The 18,984-nt window shown below is 42.7% G+C and overlaps 1 protein-coding gene across 2 annotated transcripts in view; it reads right to left on the bottom strand.

The window, feature by feature from the left end:
* The window catches only part of LOC137333785 (rifampicin phosphotransferase-like), a 137,436-nt gene that overhangs the window by 22,770 nt on the left and 95,682 nt on the right, over positions 1-18,984 (bottom strand). For both annotated transcript variants that reach the window (XM_067998124.1, XM_067998125.1), the window contains 3 exons: positions 8,576-8,704; positions 8,272-8,356; positions 7,671-7,759 (listed from right to left, as the gene is read on the bottom strand). In XM_067998124.1, the coding sequence (XP_067854225.1) occupies positions 7,671-7,759; positions 8,272-8,356; positions 8,576-8,704 (303 nt within the window). The remainder of the gene's footprint in view (positions 1-7,670; positions 7,760-8,271; positions 8,357-8,575; positions 8,705-18,984) is intronic.

Genomic DNA, 18,984 nt, shown 5'->3' with positions numbered 1-18,984 from the left:
GCGGTGGAGGGGGGGGCAATGCAGAGGGGGAGGCCCCAAGCTGGTAGTGGCCCGCAGTATTTTTTGTAGAGCCGAGAGAAGCAGTCCTGCTCCTCCTGGATCCATCAAAATGAAACTATGAAAAAGTTTTGGTGCCTTTTTTTTGCACAGTCTCGAGCGGTCCCTCTAAGGACCGCTAGTTAAGCCGCTGAGGACCTGGAACTACAGGGCGGAGCATGCTCTTGCATCAGTTGATGAACAATTTTGCATTGGAGTCCTAAATCCAGTGTTAGGACCTCTATTTGCATATTCAAGGCTCCTAGTGCCTGTTTCAGGTGGGAGCCAGCTTCCAGTCTGGCAGCTGGTACACTTCCAGGGGTGACCGGGCACGAGAGATCGCTACCCTAAATTGGTGTTCTCAACCTTAATTTTTTGCCAATAAAAGGGCACACCGATGTCCAAATTCATCTGCGAAGTATCAATCGGATAAGCATCAATTATGTTACATAAAAGAATTCCAATAAATCTATTAGCTATGATATACCCTTTATAAACCATGTGGTTTGAAATTATTCCTTTGAGCCTTGCTAAATTGATTTGAATTCCTTACTTTTTAGTAGACCGTGGACTTTTCCCTGCGATTAGGGGACAGACAGGCATTTCTGTGACTGTTGATGTGAGTCCCGCATGGTGTGTTGCCTCCCTGGTGCCAGGTAAAGGACATCACAGAGAGGATACAGAACATTCTGCGGGGGGGAAGGAGAACAGCCAGAAGTTGTGGTCCATGTGGATACCAATGACATCGGCAAGAAAAGGGATGAGGTCCTGCGGCTAGAGTTTCAGGAGCTAGGGAGGAAGTTAAAAAGCAGGATCTCCAAAGGTAGTAATCTCTGGATTACCCCCAGTGCCACATGCTAGTGGGTACAAAAACAGGAAGATAAGGCAGGTTAATGTGTGGCTAGAGACATGGTGCAGGAGGGAGGGCATTGGGACCAGTTTTGGGGCAGGAGGGACCTGTTCAAGATGGATGGATTGGACCTCAACAGAGCTGGGACCAATGTCCTCACGGGGAGATTCACTCGTGCTGTCGGGGAGGGTTTAAACTAATTTGGCAGGGAGATGGAGTGTAGAATGCAGCATTGAAAGGAGAAACAAGGTACACAACGGATTGAGAGAGATAGGTAGCACTAGAGTAAGAAATAGTAAGAAATAGTACAGTATTAGGTGGGATCAGACTAAGAGAGAATAAGAGAAGGTCTAAGATAGATTTAGAGTGGGTGGGCTAGAAATTTGACCGTGTAGCACCCGTTATTTCGGCACTATGCGGCCTCCTTAAGTTCCAAAATGGCGTATGTGATGAGTGCGACTTGCGCCAGACACCACCTTGGTAAAGGGGTTTGCGCAAGCGCAGATAACGAACGCCGGCAGCATGTAAAGTAAGGAGTATATGCGTTAGACCAGTGTGCAACACTGATTTAAAGGCACAGACACCATTTTGTCACTTAACGCTGCAGCCAAAGAACTCTCTTAACCACGGCCAGCTAAACATGTCCAACACGACTGGAGGGCCATGCAGGATTTACAGGTTAGTTGTTGGATTATTGCTTCTGGCTGCTGATGCATTTATACCTGTTTTTGGAGGTCTCCTATACTTGAATACTAGGACTAGGGGACATAACCTAAAAATTTAGAGCCAGGACTTGCAGGAGCGAAGTTAGGAAACGCTTCTACAGGCAAAGGGTGGGAGAAGGTTGGAACAATCTTCCGCAAATGGTAGGTGATGCGAGCTCAACTGTTAATTTTTATGTCTGAGATTGATAAATGTTTGTTAACCAAAGGTATTAAGGGATATGGGGCTAAGGTAGGTATATGGAGTTAAGTCATAGATCAGCCATGATCTTATTGAATAGCGGAACAAGCCCAAAGGGCTAAATGCCACTGCCACTTGCTGCCTCCTGTTATGCGCCACTTTCTCCTGCAAGAAAGCAGGAAGTGTGTCAGTGACTGTCCTGCAGGCTGATTGGGTGATGTGCCTGTCCTGGTTGAATAGCTGCCAGTGTGTGTGACTGTGACTTGTGAGCGTGCGGCTTGCAACAGTGGTAATATGTGAGGGTGAAATGAAACATTTGATTGGAAGAGTTGAGTATTGATTGAAAGAGATTGTTGGTATGTGGGTGATGGGGAGTGGAGCAGTGGATGCAGCTAGTGGTGCAGTTGGTAGGAGATGCCACTTGACAGTTGACCTCACTCACCTTGACCACTCATGTCAAAGCACTGAACTTCTTCCTACACTGCATGCATGTTTGTGGTGCTATGCGCCTGGCATTGACTTAGAATCATAGAGTCATAGAAAGGTTACAGCAGGGAAGGAGGCCATTCAGCCCATCGAGTCCGTGCCAGCTCTATGCAAGAGCAATCCAGCTAGTCCCACTCCCTTGCCCTATCCCACTAGCCCAGTTCTCCTTTTGAAAGCCACCATTGAATCTGCCTCCACCAGCCCCCTCCTTGCAGGGCATTCCAGATTCTAACCTCTCGCTGTTTAAAAATGTTTTTCCTCATGTCACCTTCAGTTGTTTTGCCTATCACCTTAAATCTATGTCCTCTGGTTCTTGACCCTTCCTCCAATGGGAACAATTTCTCTCTATCTATTCTGTCTGGACCATTCATGATTTTAAATACCTCTATCAAATCTCTGCTTCTCTGTTCCAAGGAGAACAATCCCAGCTTCTCCAATCTGTCCATATAACTAAAATCCCTCATCCCTGTAATCATTCCAGTAAATCTTTTCTGCACCCTCTCTAAGGCCTTCACATCTTTCATAAAGTGCGGTGCCCAGAACTGGACACAATACTCCAGTTGTGGTCGAACCAGTGTTTTATAAAGGTTCATCATGATTTCCATACTTTTGTACTCTATGCTTCCATTTATAAAGCCCAGGATCCCGTATGCTTTTTTCACTGCTTTCTCAATCTGCCCTGCCACTTTCAACGCTTTGTGCACATATACCCCCAGATCTCTCTGTTTCTGTACCCCTTTTAGAATTGTGCCCTCTAGTTTATATTGCCTATCCTCGTTCTTCCTAACAAAATGTATCACTTTGCATTTTCTGCGTTAAATTTCATTCACCCATTCCACCAGCCTGTCTATATCCTCTTGAAGTCTATCATTATCCTCATCACTGCTCACTACACTTCCAAGTTTTGTGTCATCTGCAAATTTTGAAATTGTGCCCTGTACACCCAAGTCCAAGTCATTAATATATATCAAGAAAAGCAGTGGTACTTCCTCCCCTACTGCCTCCCACTGCCTCGAAAGCATAAATCTCGGGATCTCTTGCCCTCCTGCTGTCTATCTCTTGCACCAAGGCCTCTAGTGCATCAGCAGAGAACCTTGTGCACGCTCTCTCGCAGGCCTGGTACAAACTCAGATCGGCAGGTTGGTGAGGTCTGGCTTGAAGATTGGAGGATGTGGGATTTAGTAGTGTGCAAACTTTATCAAATGTTTTAACATAACTCAACAGTTTGTAAACATAGGGACAGGACCTGCATCTGTGTTTTACGTGTGCGAAGTCTGATCTCCGTTCAGACTCTGTGTGGACCCGTATCTTACTTTTTGCAAAAAGAGGTGCAGCCTGCCTTTAAGAGATGCAGCCTGCCTTTAAGAGGTGCGAGTAACTCACCCGAAATTTGGGCTCCCCCACCCTCGCTGGTGAAACGTGGAGAGAACGGAGAAAATGGAGAGACGTACGCAGCTAGGGCTCCACACTGTGCATCAATCAGGCAAATGAAGTTGCAGGATCAATCTAACATGCTGGCTGCATTGGCACCAGCGGGCATGGGCTAATCGCGCACTACAATGCCCGCGCCCGGATTCGAGGATTAACCAATTTAACCCCCCCATGTGTGTAAACACACGAAGTGTGGTAAATAAGGTTGGTGAGCTGCAGGCGCAAATAGCCAAATGCGAAAATGATGTAGTGGCGATAACAAAGACCTGGCTCAAAAAAGGGTAGGATTGGGTATTAAATATTCCTGGATATAAGGTGTTCAGGAAAGATAGGGAAGGAATAAAAGGACGAGGGGAGGGGGGTGGCAGTATTAATTAAGGAGAATATTGCAGTGCTTGAGTGGGTGTCCTTGAGGGGTCAAAGACAGAATCTATTTGGTTAGAGTTAAGAAACAGTATAGGCGCCATTACACTACTGGGTGTATTCTATAGGCCACCAACTAGTGGGGAGGATATAGAGGAGAAAATTTGCAGGAAATTACAGAAAGGTGCAAGAAATATAGAGTAGTGATAATGGGGGACTTCAACTATCCTAATGTAGACTGGGATCATAATAGTGTAAAGGGCAAAGAGGGGGAGGAATTTCTGAACTGTGATCAGGAGGACTTTCTTGATCAATATGTTTCCAACCCAACGATGAAGGAGGCATTGCTGGAACTGGTTCTGGGGAATGTGGCAGGTCAAGTGGAGCAAGTGTCAGTGGGGGAACATTAAAGGATTGGTGATCATAGTGTCATAGGGTTTAGATTAGTTATGGAAAAGAACAAGGAGCAATCTAGAGTAAAAATACTTAATTGGAGGAGGGCCAATTTCAATGGGTTGACAACGGATCTATTCGGGGAAACTGGAATCAAAGATTGGTAGGGAAAACTGTAATCGAACAATGGGCGGCCTTTAAAGAGGAGATGGTTCGGGTACAGTCTGGGTACATTCCCACATGGGGGAAAGGTAGGGCAACCAAAGCCAGAGCTCCCTGGATGACGAAAGAGATAGAGAGTAAGATGATGCAGAAAAAGGGGGCGTACGACAGATGCCAGGTTGATAATACCAGTGAGAACCAGGCTGAATATAGAAAGTACAGAGAAGTGAAAAAGGAAATAAGAGGGGCAAAGAGAGAGTGGAATCATTATTAAGGAAGTGGTAACAGAGCACTTAGAAAATCATAACATGATTAGGCAGAGTCAACATGGTTTTATGAAAGAGAAATCATGTTTGACAAATTTATTAGTGTTTTTTGAGGATGTAACTAGCAGGGTAGATAAAGAGGAACGAGTGGATGTAGTATATTTGGATTTTCAAAAAGACGTTCGATGCCACATAAAAGGTTGTTATACAAGGTAAGGGCTCATGGGATTGGGGGTGATATATTAACATGGATAGAGGATTGGTTAAAGGACAGAAAACAGAGAATAGGGATAAACCAGTCATTCTCAGATTGGCAGCCTTTAACTAGTGGGGTGCCGCAAAGATCGATGCTCGGGCCTCAGCTATTTCCAATAATATATTAATGACTTAGATGAAGGGACCGAGTGTAATGTATCCAAGTTTGCTGATGATACAAAGCTAGCTGGCAAAGCAAGCTGTGAGGAGGACACAAAGAGTCTGCAAAGGGATATGGACAGATTAAGTGAGTGGGCATGGAGGTGGCAGATGTAATATAATGTGGGGAAATGTGAGTAATTCACTTTGGTAAGAAGAATAGAAAAACAGAATATTTTTTAAATGGTAAGAAACTATTAAATGTTGGTGTTTAGAGAGACTTGGGTGTCCTCGTACAAAAAATTAGTATGCAGGTACAGCAGGCAATTAGGAAAGCAAATAGCATGTTGCCCTTTATTGCAAGGGGGTTGGAGTACAAGAGTAAGGAAGTCTTACTACAATTGTACAGGGCTTTATTGAGACCTCACCTGGAGTGCGGCGTACAGTTTTGGTCTCCTTATCTAAGGAAGGATATACTTGCCTTGGAGGCGGTGCAACGAAGGTTCAACAGATTAATTCCTGGGATGAGAGGTTTGTCCTATGAAGAGAGGTTGAGTAGAATGGGCTTATATTCTCTGGAGTATGGAAGTCATGGTGAACCTTTATAAAACACTGGTTCGGCCACAACTGGAGTATTGTGTCCAATTCTGGGCACCGTACTTTAGGAAGGTTGTGAAGGCCTTAGAGATGGTGCAGAAAAGATTTACTAGGATGGTTCCAGAGATGAGTGACTTCAGTTATGTGGATAGACTGGAGAAGCTGGTGTTATTCTCCTTGGAACAGAGAAGGTTTAGAGGAGATTTGATAGAAGTGTTCAAAATAATGAAGGGTTTAGATAAAGTAAATAAAGAGAAACTGTTCCCATTGGTGGAGGGGAGAAGAACCAGAGGACACAGATTTAAGGTCATTGGCAAAAGAACCAAAGGCAAAGTGAGGAAAAACTTTTTTACGCAGTGAGTAGTTATGATCTGGAATGTGACCATAAGGACCATAAGACCATAAGAGATAGAGCAGGAATAGGCCATTTGGCCCCTCAAGCCTGCTCTGCCATTCAATGAGATCATGGCTGATCTGATTTTTACCTCAACTCCACTTTCCCGCCTTTTCCCCATATCCTTTGACTCCATTGCTGATCAACAACTTGTCTAACTCAGCCTTGAATGTATTCAATGACTCAGCCTCCACAGCTTTTCGGAGTAAAGAATTCCAAAGATTCACGACCCTCTGGGAGAAGAAATTCCTCCTCATTTCTGTCTTAAACGGGCGACCCCTTATTCTGAGACTATGCCCCTAGTTTTAGATTTCCCCATGAGGGGTAACATCCTCTCAGCATTTACCCTATCGAGTCCCCTCAGAATCTTGTATGTTTCAATAAGATCTCCTTTCATTCTTCTAAACTCCAATGAGTATAGACCCAACCTGTTCAATCTTTCCTCATAAGACAACCCTTCCATACCTGGAATCAACCCAGTGAACCTTCTCTGAACTGCCTCCAATGCAAGTATGTCCTTCCTTAAATAAGGGCACCAGAACTGTACGCAGTACTCCAGGTGTGGTCTCACCAGCACCCTGTACAGTTGTAGCAAGACTTCCCTGCTTTCATACTCCATCCCCTTAGAAATAAAGGCCAATATTCCGTTTGCCTTCCGGATTACCTGCTGCACCTGTATGTTGACTTTTTGTGTTTCATGTACGAGGACACCCAGGTCCCTCTGTACCGCAGCATTTTGTAGTATTTCTCCATTCAAATAATATTTTGCTTTGTTATTTTTCCTCCCAAAGTGGATGACATCACATTTTCCCACATTATATTCCATCTGCCAAATTTTTGCCCATTTGCTTAACCTGTCAATATCCCTTTGCAGACACTTTGTGTCCTCATCGCAACTTGCTTTTCCACCTATCTTTGTATCATCAGCAAATTTGGCCACAAAACACTCTGTTCCTTCATCCAAGTCATTGATATATATTGTAAATAGTTGAGGCCCCAGCACTGAACCCTGCGGCACCCCTGTGCTGCCTGAAAGGGTGGTGGAAGCAGATTCAATCGTGGCTTTCAAAAGGAATTGGATAAATACTTGAAGGGAAAAAAAATTGCAGCGCTATGGGGAAAGTGTGGGGGAATGGGACTAACTGGATTGCTCCTACAAAGAGCCGGCAAGGACTCGATGGGCCAAATGGCCCCCTTTTGTACTATAACCATTCTATGATTTTATGATAGGTCTAAAACCCCCTACATAGGAGCAATAGCAATAGGAACATTTGTTATTTTTCAATGATTTCTTATTTTAATGAGCTGCAAAAAAAATTCACTCACATCTCTTTACTTCAACCCTAACCTCCACCTCCATACACATTCTTTGATCTTTGATTTTATTTTTATAGTTATTTTTTAGTAACAAGAAAAGATTAAAGATTCTTCTTACCTCCAGGTATACTGGAATTTCAGCAGACACAGCACCTGAACATGTGCTGTACAACACAGCAACATCAGCCAATAGTTCAGAGGTCCACTCTGTAAAATAAATGTTTTGATTGATTTAGGGAATCTATAGATTACTTAAGCAAAGGAATGTCTATGTTTTAGCATCATCATCTTATTTTATTTTTAGCAAATCTTCCCAATTTTATGGCCCACCAATCTACAATTACAAGAGGGAAGTAATCCAAGCCAGAATCTTTCCTATGATACTGTCCAGGGGGCAAATGAACAATCACAATCCTTTCCCACCTCTAAAGTGGAAGAGTCTATTCTTACAAGATGCATCGTTACAACTAATCTCCAAACTGATGACAAGGCTCATCTCCGCTGCTGCAGGATTTGGGTAACACACCATTTTGTAACTCAAGGCTATTATTATCTAAATTTAGCATCGAAGTAGGTCAGTTGGCTGCTCAATAATAACGTTTTCATCCATCACCTAGCAATTATTGAACCCTGGGATTGGATGTTTGTCATAACAGAATGTTTTGTGACCTACACTCAACTAAATGCAAAAGTAATACTCGCAAATGCTTGACACATACTTGTTTTTCCTTTTAACAAAATTGACATGAGAACTGCATTCCACATTCCAGAGCTGCATGATTTTGAAAGTGATGTACACCATGTCTAAAAGTAATTAAAAAAAGAGTTTATATCACCGATTAGTACATTGTACGCACTTGAGAAAGATTCACATTCCAGGAAAGGTCCTTGTGTTTCAACAGTTCTATTTGCTAATTCCGTCTTTCTTAATTTCACCTAGTTAAATCTTCAGCATCATTTCAAAATGTCACATCACATCACTGACTTCCATATCAAGCAGCCATATTTAAAATGGTCACCCACCTCGAAATACTCAGGTAGCTGCCGATCTATGTTGAAGTAAAATCCTTTTGCTTTGTTTGCAGGTAGAATCGTATAAGTCTTCATTTTCTTCATTAATCTATTTACTCTTGACTCAGCAGTTAGCATATACTGGAAGTGATTCAAACACAGTCACTATATGGTACTTAGACATTCAGTAGCAATTGATGCATGTGACAGGCTAAATCATGTAACACAATGATCTTTTAGTTATAATATTTAAAGAGGTTCAATATATTTCCTCAATATTTGACTAGTAAGGTGTTTAATAATGCAGAACAAATTATACCAACCTGACCTATTTTTTTTTGTTCCATGTGACCAGATAAATTAGGTCCTAATTGAACTGCTATTAATCGAATTGAATTAGGGAGCAACCCAAATATGGTTTAATATATCCCTGGTTACAGGATGATGCACGCTCAAAAACATTGCAATAATAATGCTTTCTAAAAAAAATATTAATTGGTTGTGCTATTTTGTGTTGGTTAGGAACAAAAGGGTAACTTAACTGTGTTAAATTACAAAGTCCAGGTGAACCTTGCCACTTTTTATATTCACAAGCTAACAGCCCCTGGCACCGTGAAAAATCTCAATACAGCAGGCAATAAACCAAGTCTTCCATTCCATCCTTCCAAATTGAACAAATTCCACTCATCATCTGGTCATTACAAATCAAATTAAGGACTATCTTACCCTCACAGGCAATCCTTTAGTCAGAATTCATCAGGCCTGAAAATATTATTTCAGTTAAGAACATAAGAACATAAGAAATAGGAGCAGGAGTAGGCCAATCGGCCCCTCGAACCTGCTCCGCCATTCAATAAGATCATGGCTGATCTGATCCTAACCTCAAATCTAAATTCATGTCCAATTTTCTGCCCGCTCCCCGTAACCCCTAATTCCCTTTACTTCTAGGAAACTGTCTATTTCTGTTTTAAATTTATTTAATGATGTAGCTTCCACAGCTTCCTGGGGCAGCAAATTCCACAGACCCACCACCCTCTGAGTGAAGAAGTTTCTCCTCATCTCAGTTTTGAAAGAGCAGCCCCTTATTCTAAGATTATGCCCCCTAGTTCTAGTTTCACCCATCCTTGGGAACATCCTTACCGCATCCACCCGATCAAGCCCCTTCACAATCTTATATGTTTCAATAAGATCGCCTCTCACTCTTCTGAACTCCAATGAGTAGAGTCCCAATCTACTCAACCTCTCCTCATATGTCCGCCCCCTCATCCCCGGGATTAACCGAGTGAACCTTCTTTGTACTGCCTCGAGAGCAAGTATGTCTTTTCTTGAGGAGAGACCAAAACTGTATGCAGTATTCCAGGTGCGGTCTCACCAATACCTTATATAACTGCAGCAATACCTCCCTGTTTTTATATTCTAAAACTTGCATTTATATAGCGCTTTAACATAGTAAAACGTCCCAAGGTGCTTCACAGGGGCGTTAGCAAACAAAATTTGAAACCGAGCTACAAAAGGAGATATTAGGACAGATGACCGCTTGGTCAAAGAGATAGGTTTTAATGAACGTCTTAAAGGAGGAGAGAGAGGCAGAGAGGTTTAGGGAGAGAATTCCAGAGCTTAGGGCCTGGGCAGCTGAAGCCATGGCCGCCAATGGTGAAGCGATTAAAATCGGGGATGCGCAAGAGGCCAGAATTGGAGGAGCGCAGAGATATCGGAGGGTTGTAGGGCTGGAGGAGGTCACAGAGATAGAGAGGGGCGAGGCCATGGAGGGATTTGAAAACACAGATAAGAATTTTAAAACCGAGGCGTTGCCGGATTGTGAGCCAATGTAGGTCAGCAAGCACAGAGATGATGGGTGAACTGGACTTGGTGCGAGTTAGGATACGGGCAACAGAGTTTTGGATGAGCTCAAGTTTATGGAGGGTGGAAAATTGGAGGCTGGCCAGGAGAGCATTGGAATAGTCAAGTCTGGAGGTAACAAAGGCATAGATGAGGGTTTCAGCAGCAGATGAGCTGAGGCAGGGGCAGAGACAAGCGATGTTACGGAGGTGGAAGTAGGTGGTCTTGATGATGGAGCAGATATGTGGTTGGGATTTGATTTGTTTAACAGGAATAAATTTTTATCCGTTAGGTGCCTCCTATATTCTAAAGGCAGGAGGTATCAGATGGCTTCTCTCTACTTAAGTCATAACTTTGCAAGGGCATCCATTTCCCTAGGATGGTAGAAGGTGAGCTAGATGCACCTTGGTCTTTTTTCGTCTAGCAATTCCTATGTTCTTATGTGTTTTGAAAGCCTGAACAAAGGTTAGCAAATGTTACAAAAAGTTATTACTTTTTCATTGCAGTACCCTTGAAAATCAGTGGGGTAAAATGGTGCTGTATGATATCAGCATGGATATTAACACATTCGTATCAAATTTTTTTGTCCTCTATTTTAAATTGAAGTGTTAATCCATTTAAAATAATCAGGTTAAAGCCTCCATGAGTACAGTTATCAAAGAGTCTCATACGGATACATTATTCGTATCTAGAGTAAAAATACTTAATTGGAAGAGGGCTAATTTCAATGGGTTGAGAACAGATCTGGACCGGGTAAATTGGAATCAAAGATTGGCAGGCAAAACTGTAATCGAACAATGGGCAGCCTTTAAAGAGGAGATGGTTCGGGTACAGTCTAGGTACATTCCCATGAGGGGGAAAGCTAGGCCAATCAAATCCAGAGCTCCCCGGATGATGAAAAGATAGAGAGTAAGATGAAGCAGAAAAAAGGGGGCGTATGACAGATGTCAGGTTGATAATACAAGTGAGAAGCAGGCCGAATACAGAAAGTACAGAGAAGAAGTGAAAAAGGAAATAAGAGGGACAAAGAGAGAGTATGAAAATAGACTGGCGGCTAACATAAAAGAGAATTGAAAAGTCTTCTATAGGCATTTAAATAGTAAACGGGTAGTAAGCGGGGTGGGGCTGATTAGGGACCAAAAAGGAGATCTACGCATGGAGGCTGAGGGCATGGCTGAGGTACTAAATGGATACTTTGCATCTGTCTTTACCAAGGAAGAAGATGCTGCCAAAGTCACAGTAAAATGGGGAGGTAGTTCATATACTGGATGGGCTAAAAATTGGTAAAGAGGAGGTACTAGAAAGGCTGGCTATACTTAAAGTAGATAAGTCACCCGGTCCGGATGGGATGCATCCTAGGTTGCTGAGGGAAGTAAGGGTGGAAATTGCAGAATTTCTGGCCGTAATCTTCCAATCCTCCTTAGATATGGAGGTGGTGCCAAAGGACTGAAGAATTGCACATGTTACACCCTTGTTCAAAAAAGTGGGTAAGGATAAACCTGGCAACTATAGGCCAGTCAGTTTAATCTCGGTGGTGGGGAAGCTTTTAGAAACGATAATCCGTGACAAAATTTATAGTCACTTGGACAAGTATGGATTAATAAAAGAAAGCCAGCAAAGATTTGATAAAGGCAAATCGTGTTTAACTAACTTGATTGAGTTTTTTGATGAGGTAACAGAGACGGTTGATGAGGGCAGTGCGGTTGATGTATGTATGGACTTTCAAAAGGTGTTTGGTAAAGTGCCACATCATAGGCTTGTCAGCAAAATTGAAGCCCATGGAATAAAAGGGGCTGTGGCAGCATGGATATGAAATTGGCTAAGTGACAGGAAACAGAGAGTAGTGGCGAACGGTTGTTTTTCGGACTGGAGGAAGGTATACAGTGGTGTTCCCCAGGGGTCTGTACTAAGACCACTGCTTTTTCTAATGTACATTAATGACTTGGATTTGGGTGTACAGGGCACAATTTCAAAATTTGCAGATGACACAAAACTTGGAAGTGTAGTAAACAGTGAAGAGGATAGTAACAGACTTCAAGAGGACATAGATAGACTGATGGAATGAGCGGACACACGGCCGATGTAATTTAGCGCAGAGCAGTGCGAATTGATACATTTTGGCAGGAAGAATGAGGAGAGGCAAAATAAACTAAATGGTACAATTTTAAAGGGGCTGCAGGAACAGAGACACCTGGGGGTATATGTGCACAAATCTTTGAAGGTGGGAGGACAGGTTGAGAAAGCGGTTAAAAAAGCATATTGGATCCTGGGATTTATAAATAGACATGATGTGGAGATGCCGGTGATGGACTGGGGCTGGACAAATGTAAGGAGTCGCACAACACCAGGTCATAGTCCAACAGCTTTATTTGAAATCACAAGCTTTCGGAGCTTGGCTCCTTCGTCAGGTGAAGTGAAGAGATGCATATAGGTACAACATATATAGTCAGAGAACAATGCCTGGTGATTACAGATAATCTCTCTAACTGCCCTTTATCACACCTCAGTAGAGAGATAATCACAGCAATCAAAGGAGTATTTTAAAGGGGCTGCAGGAACAGAGACACCTGGGGGTATATGTGCACCAATCTTTGAAGGTGGGAGGACAGGTTGAGAAAGCGGTTAAATCAGACAGCATAGCAGAGGACAGCAGGCCACCAGGTGCTACCTCACCAATGTGAGTAAATACCACACTGGTCCTAGAAGGACCTCTCCGAGGAGCTATGCCTCTCCAAGAATGCCACTGGCCACCTGCCAACTTCTTCACAAAAATTTGCAGACTCGCTCCACTGCCACAACTGCTCTGTCCGTGGCAACTAAAGTGACAATAGCCCCCAACTTTTACAGCTCCACACCCTTCCAGGCTGTCACAGGACGCATTGCCCCGGCTAATATTTATCATTCAATCAACATCACTAAACACAGATTATCTGGTCATTATAACACTGCTGGACACACCATTTTTGCAACATGGCTCAAATCCTCCGAATTCCCATCAGCAATGTGACAGGAAAGCTATTAGTAATGTACTAAAGTTTTTACGTAGGTTGTGCCCTCCATGGACAGTCCAATGTAAACATTTCCTGTGGGAGTTCCAAAGCTAAAATGTCCATACTAACCTGTTACACATAACAATGGCATTTCCCCATAACACCAGTAGGTGACACTCTAATAGAAATTACAATATCAATCTCATGATTTACTTGTCACAGCTCCGTTACACACTAGATGGTGCTATAGGGCCTGCTGAGCCCTCGTCACAACTTGCTCTCCAAAGCTGTGGCCTCCAGAGTTGAGTACTTTAATGTTTCTTTTGGTGTAAATTTTTAAACTTTTGAAATTAACCACCTTTGCCAGAAAATTTTAGTTTCTTATAATAATATTTGATTTAAAATTTTAAACTAAATCTGCACTGGCCCCAAATGCAGCCCAAAATGGCTGCCCTTTCAATTTTTTTAAAATTTACCGTCGCCTCTGTCAGCCCGATATCTCCTGTCCCACTGGTTGTGCCTGGCCTAGGCCTCTGTTATGGCCAACCTGGCCTAATGTCTGGCACCCTGTCTCCTAACCGACTTCTCAATGGCCATTACCAGCTCCACAGCTCCCAGGCTTGCTTCTTCCAGCCAGCCATAGCCCTACTGTAGTTTCGTGGGAGTTTTACTCCCACTTCAGCCTCTGTGACCCTCAGGTCCCCTTTTTCCGTTAGGCTCCATTTTAAAAGCCCATTCCTGGTCTTCACCGGAAACGTGCTTCTGAAGTGGGAGAGCCAGGATTCGCTAAAGCATTTCCAGTTTAAATAACAGCCTTCCCCTAGTTAAGGGGAAGCCCTTTAGAAAATTCCCTCCATCTAGTCCAAAAGCCTGTCCTCGCCAAGGCCCGGAACTAGCTTTTGAAATACAGGATGGGAATTCTCTTTTAGGCTTCCCTACAAATTAGGGAAGATCCTGTTATTTAAACTGGAAATGCTTTAAATAACAGGGCTTTTGTCAAAAATGCAGCTGGAAGCAGAGTCCAACATTCTCTCTCCTTCCCACTTATTCCTTACTCTTTCATCCTCCATTCTTTCTGAAATACCTGCCCCTCATCTTTTTCCTCTCCCTCCAACAGCCTCCTGCCCCAAGTAACCTGGGCACCTTCCTTCCTGACCTTACATTATCCTTCTCCCTCCTACAACAATCCTGCCCCTGACTATTTAGATCCTGAGCCACCAGAAAATATGACCTGTGGTCCACAACACTCCCCCACCCTGCTAGCTAAGACCTGTAGCCCAAATTGAACCCATAACTGCTGGACTAAAGTATTGCCTGGATCACAATGCCACCATGCACCCTTTCCCTTCTAACGCCGCCCATACTGAGCACCCATTATTTCCTACACCTAGCCTTTGTGTCTCCCTTCTCTATCCTTCCACCCTAAGCATCCCTTCCTTTTCTGCCTTTCCCTTTTGCTTCTCTCTCTTATCACCTCCTACTCATGTCTAGATGCCTCCCCAACAACACTCTACAGCCATCACCACATTATACTCCCAACCCTGCCATACCATTCACCACCTACCACCTGAAATAAGATGAGAGAGACAGGGAAATTGAAGAAGACAGAAGGAACAGTACGAAGTCAGAGAAAGAGCCAGAAGGAACAGAGAAAAGGGGAAAAGAAAGGGAGATCAAACCAGAAAAGAGAGAATCAGAAGAGCAGATAATGAAAAAATCTGCAACACAGAGACAGGTAAGATGTTTCCTCTGACTGCCCATAAGCATTGCCAGAGGAGATCCAATTGTGGAACATAAGAATTGCTAGACGAAAAAATACCAAGGTCCATCTAGTTCATCTTCTACCTTCCTGGTAGTCGCATGATACAACGATAATGGAGTTGTTGACTAATCATGGTAATCAATCTATATCAATTAGTCTACAGCAGACCCAGAAATGACGTGAGGAAAACCCCAGTGGTGGAGAGCTTTGGGAATCACAGGTCCAAAGTCACCTTTTTCTTCCCATGCATGCTACACTTACCACATGTCATGTCTCAATTACTCATACACAAAAATGCTATTTTGTGCTTTATGAACATAAGAAATAGGAGTAGGAGTAGGCCAGTACTTTTTCTTTACTAATATTAATTACTTTAAGTTCCTCACTCTCATTAGGCCCTTGGTTCCCCACTATTTCTGGTATGTTTTTTTTGTCTTCTACTGTGAAGACAGATACAAAATATTTGTGGAATGTCTCTGCCATTTTCTTATTCCCCATTATAATTTCTCCTGTCTCAGCCTCTAAGGGACCCATGTTTACTTTCACCACTCTCTTCCTTTTTACATACTTGTAGAAGCTCTTACAATCTGTTTTTATATTTCTTGCTAGTTTACTTTCATATTCTATTTTCTCCAATTTTATCAACTTTTTGGTCATCCTTTGCTAGTTTCTAAAACTCTCCCAATCCTCAGGCTTACTACTCTTCTTGGCAACATTGTAAGCCTCTTCTTTTAATCTAATACTATCCTTAACTTCTTTAATTAGCCACAAATAGATCACTTTTCCCCTGGAGTTTTTATTTCTCAATGGAATGTATGCTCGTTGAGAATTACAAAATATTTCTTTAAATGTTTGCCATTGCATACCTACTGTCATACCTTTTAATCGAATTTCCCAATCTACTGTAGCCAACTCGCCCCTCATACCTATGTAATTGGCTTTAGAATCATGGAATGGTCACAGTGCAGAAGGAGGCCATTCAGCTCGTCGAGCCTGTGCCGGCTCTCTGCAAGTGCAATCCAGTTAGTCCCACACCTCCGCCCTTTCCCTGTAGCCCTGCAGAATTTTTCCCTTCAAGTACGTATCCAATTCCCTTTTGAAAGCCATGATTGAATCTGCCTCCACCACCTTTTGAGGCAGCACTGCAGATCATAACCACTCGCTGCATATAAAAGTTCTTCCTCATGTCGCCTTTGGTTCTTTTGCCAATCATCTTAAATCTATGTCCTCTGGTTCTCAACCCTTCCACCAATGCAAAGAGTTTCTCTCTATCTACTCTGTCTAGATCCCTCATGATTTTGTACACCTTCATCAAATCTCTTCTCAACCATCTCTGCTCTAGGGAGAACAACCCCAGCTTCTCCAGTCTATCCATGTAACTGAAATCCCTCATCCCTGGTACCATTCTAGTAAATCTTTTCTGTACCCTCTCTAAGGCCTTTATTTAAGTTTAAGACTCTAGTTTTGGACTTAAGTACGTCACTCTCGAACTTAATGTGAAATTCTATCATATTATGATCACTTTTCCCCAGGGGATCCCTTACTATGAGATTACTAATTAACCCTGTCTCATTACACAAGACAAGATGTAAAATAGCCCGTTCCCTGGTTGGTCCCATGACGTGTTGTGCTAGGAAACTGTTTCAAATGCATTCCATGAACTCGTCCTTCAAACTACCTTTGGCAATTTGATTTGTCCAGTCCAAATGAAGATTAAAGTCGCCCATGATTATTGCGTTACCTTTGTCACAAGCTCCTATTTTTTCTTGATTAATACTCTGTCCAAAAGTATAGCTACTGTTAGGGGGCTTATAAACTACTCCCACTAGTTTTTTCTGCCCCATGTTATTTCTTATCTTCACCCATACTGATTCTACTTCCTGATCTTCCGAGCCAAGATCCTTCCTCACTCCTTTATTATCAGGGCTACACCCCCTCCTTTTCCATTTTGTCCATCTTTTCAAAACGTCAAGTAACCTGGAATATTTAGTTCCCAACCTTGGTCACAGAGGTTATGCATGTGCGGGTAGTTTTTTGTTTTGTGCTCTATAAAGCACATTAAACTGAAAAACACAGAAAACAAGGTCAGCTAAATTCCAATTTTGGGGGGCGGGAAGAGACAATTCCACACAATATGCAGGCCTCAGGCAAACTCACACCGGCTGAGAGCAGGCGTGAACCCTGATTAAGTCCCAAATTTACAGCAGCCAAAACTTCTTGGATGATTTTTTCAGCCAGCTTAGTGTTGCTGTTTCTCTGTTTCCTTCCGTCCTGTTGTGCTTCTGTGTCTTTATCTTCTCTTCGGTTTCTCCTAGTGTATATTTCTTGCTGCTCATCTCTCTATTCTGTGATTTTTTTTTGTTTTTGTTTTATCTTCTTTCCTGTTGAACGGCAGTCGGTGGCTGGCATGGTATGGTGAGGAAAGGAGTCAGTGTGGACTGTAAGTCATAATTTTTGGTAGCAGGTGTGGGAAAAATGTGGGCTGCAAAAAACAGTCGCTGTAAATCCCGTCCTCTGCGCAAGCTCCTATCCATTGCTACTAACTCTCAGCCTAGTTACCATCACTGTCAATCTCAAGAGCCTATCTGTTGCTCACCATATGATCAAAATCTTGCATAAGAATATGGCTTCACTGAACACGATTTACTCTGTTGACCCCCCCCCACCTCATTACTGTCAATACATAAGGCCTTACTTTTCCATCTCAATATTATATTGTGTATCTCTCTAAGCAGCACCGACCTATTGAAGAGGAAGAGAATTAATGAAGAGGAACAAACCTGCTCTGCAGCCAGAAGAGTTTTCTGTCAAACAGAATACAAATATGTCCCAACCACATCCCTTAAAATTTGCCTTGACATTGACTCAGTTTTTCTGGAGATTTGGCTGTCGCATTCCTGGTCTAAAGTCATCAAGGCTGATTTTCCTGTTTTATACCCAGGGAACACTTATTTCCTGGATGCTAATTCTCTGCCTCCTTCGTGTTGCCTGGATACTTCCAGGGGTTCCTGGGGAGACTTGCACCCAGAGCAGGCACAAACGTGATAATCCCATGCTTGTGAGGCAGGGGTGATGTCACAATATCTCCCACTTTGTTTTTCTTGGTGTCTCCACTTGACAGAGGCCCAAAAGTAGGGGTGCCCACTGTTTAGATTGGAGGAGGGACTGGGAGCCAGCTCGAAGATACTTTGCTTCTTTTTCAGGTGCAGCAGGATGGAGGCCTTCTGACTGCTGTTTTTGGACAATTCTTGTTTTGTTAAACTTCTTACATGAATACCTGAGGACTAGTAGGGCATCAAGATCTTAATGGAATTCACTGCTTCCAAACCATCAGAGGTTCAGGTTTAGTGCTTATAACACGAAGCAGGTTTAATCTTTAATCTGGATAGAATAATTGGATAATCTACCAAATTATCAACCATTAAAAGTTATGACTGTTACCAAACATTCTTGATTATAAATAATAAAAAAAAGATCTGTTTCACAAGAATTCAACGAGTTATCAGCTAAGCGTGCAGAGATGGAGACAAAGGAGTCTATTTTCCAATCAGCACTGTAAACTGTACAAATACTTAACAAACTTGTACTCATTTTTTTTTAAACAGCGGCATTAATCCATTTAAAATAAAGTAAAATAAGTGGGTTAAAGCCCAAGTTAAAGTGCATTCAATGAATTTTGGTAGAAGCACGTTAAGTATTTTTTTAAAGGAACAGAACCATTCAGAAGGGTCAAAATCCTGGAACTCCCTTCCTAACAGCACTGTGGGAGAATCTTCACCACACCGACTGCAGCGGTTCAAGAAGGCAGCTCACCACCACCTTCTCAAGGG

The sequence above is a fragment of the Heptranchias perlo genome, chromosome 16 (assembly GCF_035084215.1).
Source record: "Heptranchias perlo isolate sHepPer1 chromosome 16, sHepPer1.hap1, whole genome shotgun sequence".
Taxonomy (NCBI): domain Eukaryota; kingdom Metazoa; phylum Chordata; class Chondrichthyes; order Hexanchiformes; family Hexanchidae; genus Heptranchias; species Heptranchias perlo.
Note: the sequence above shows the minus strand (reverse complement) of the source record. Positions and strands in the feature narration are given on the sequence as shown.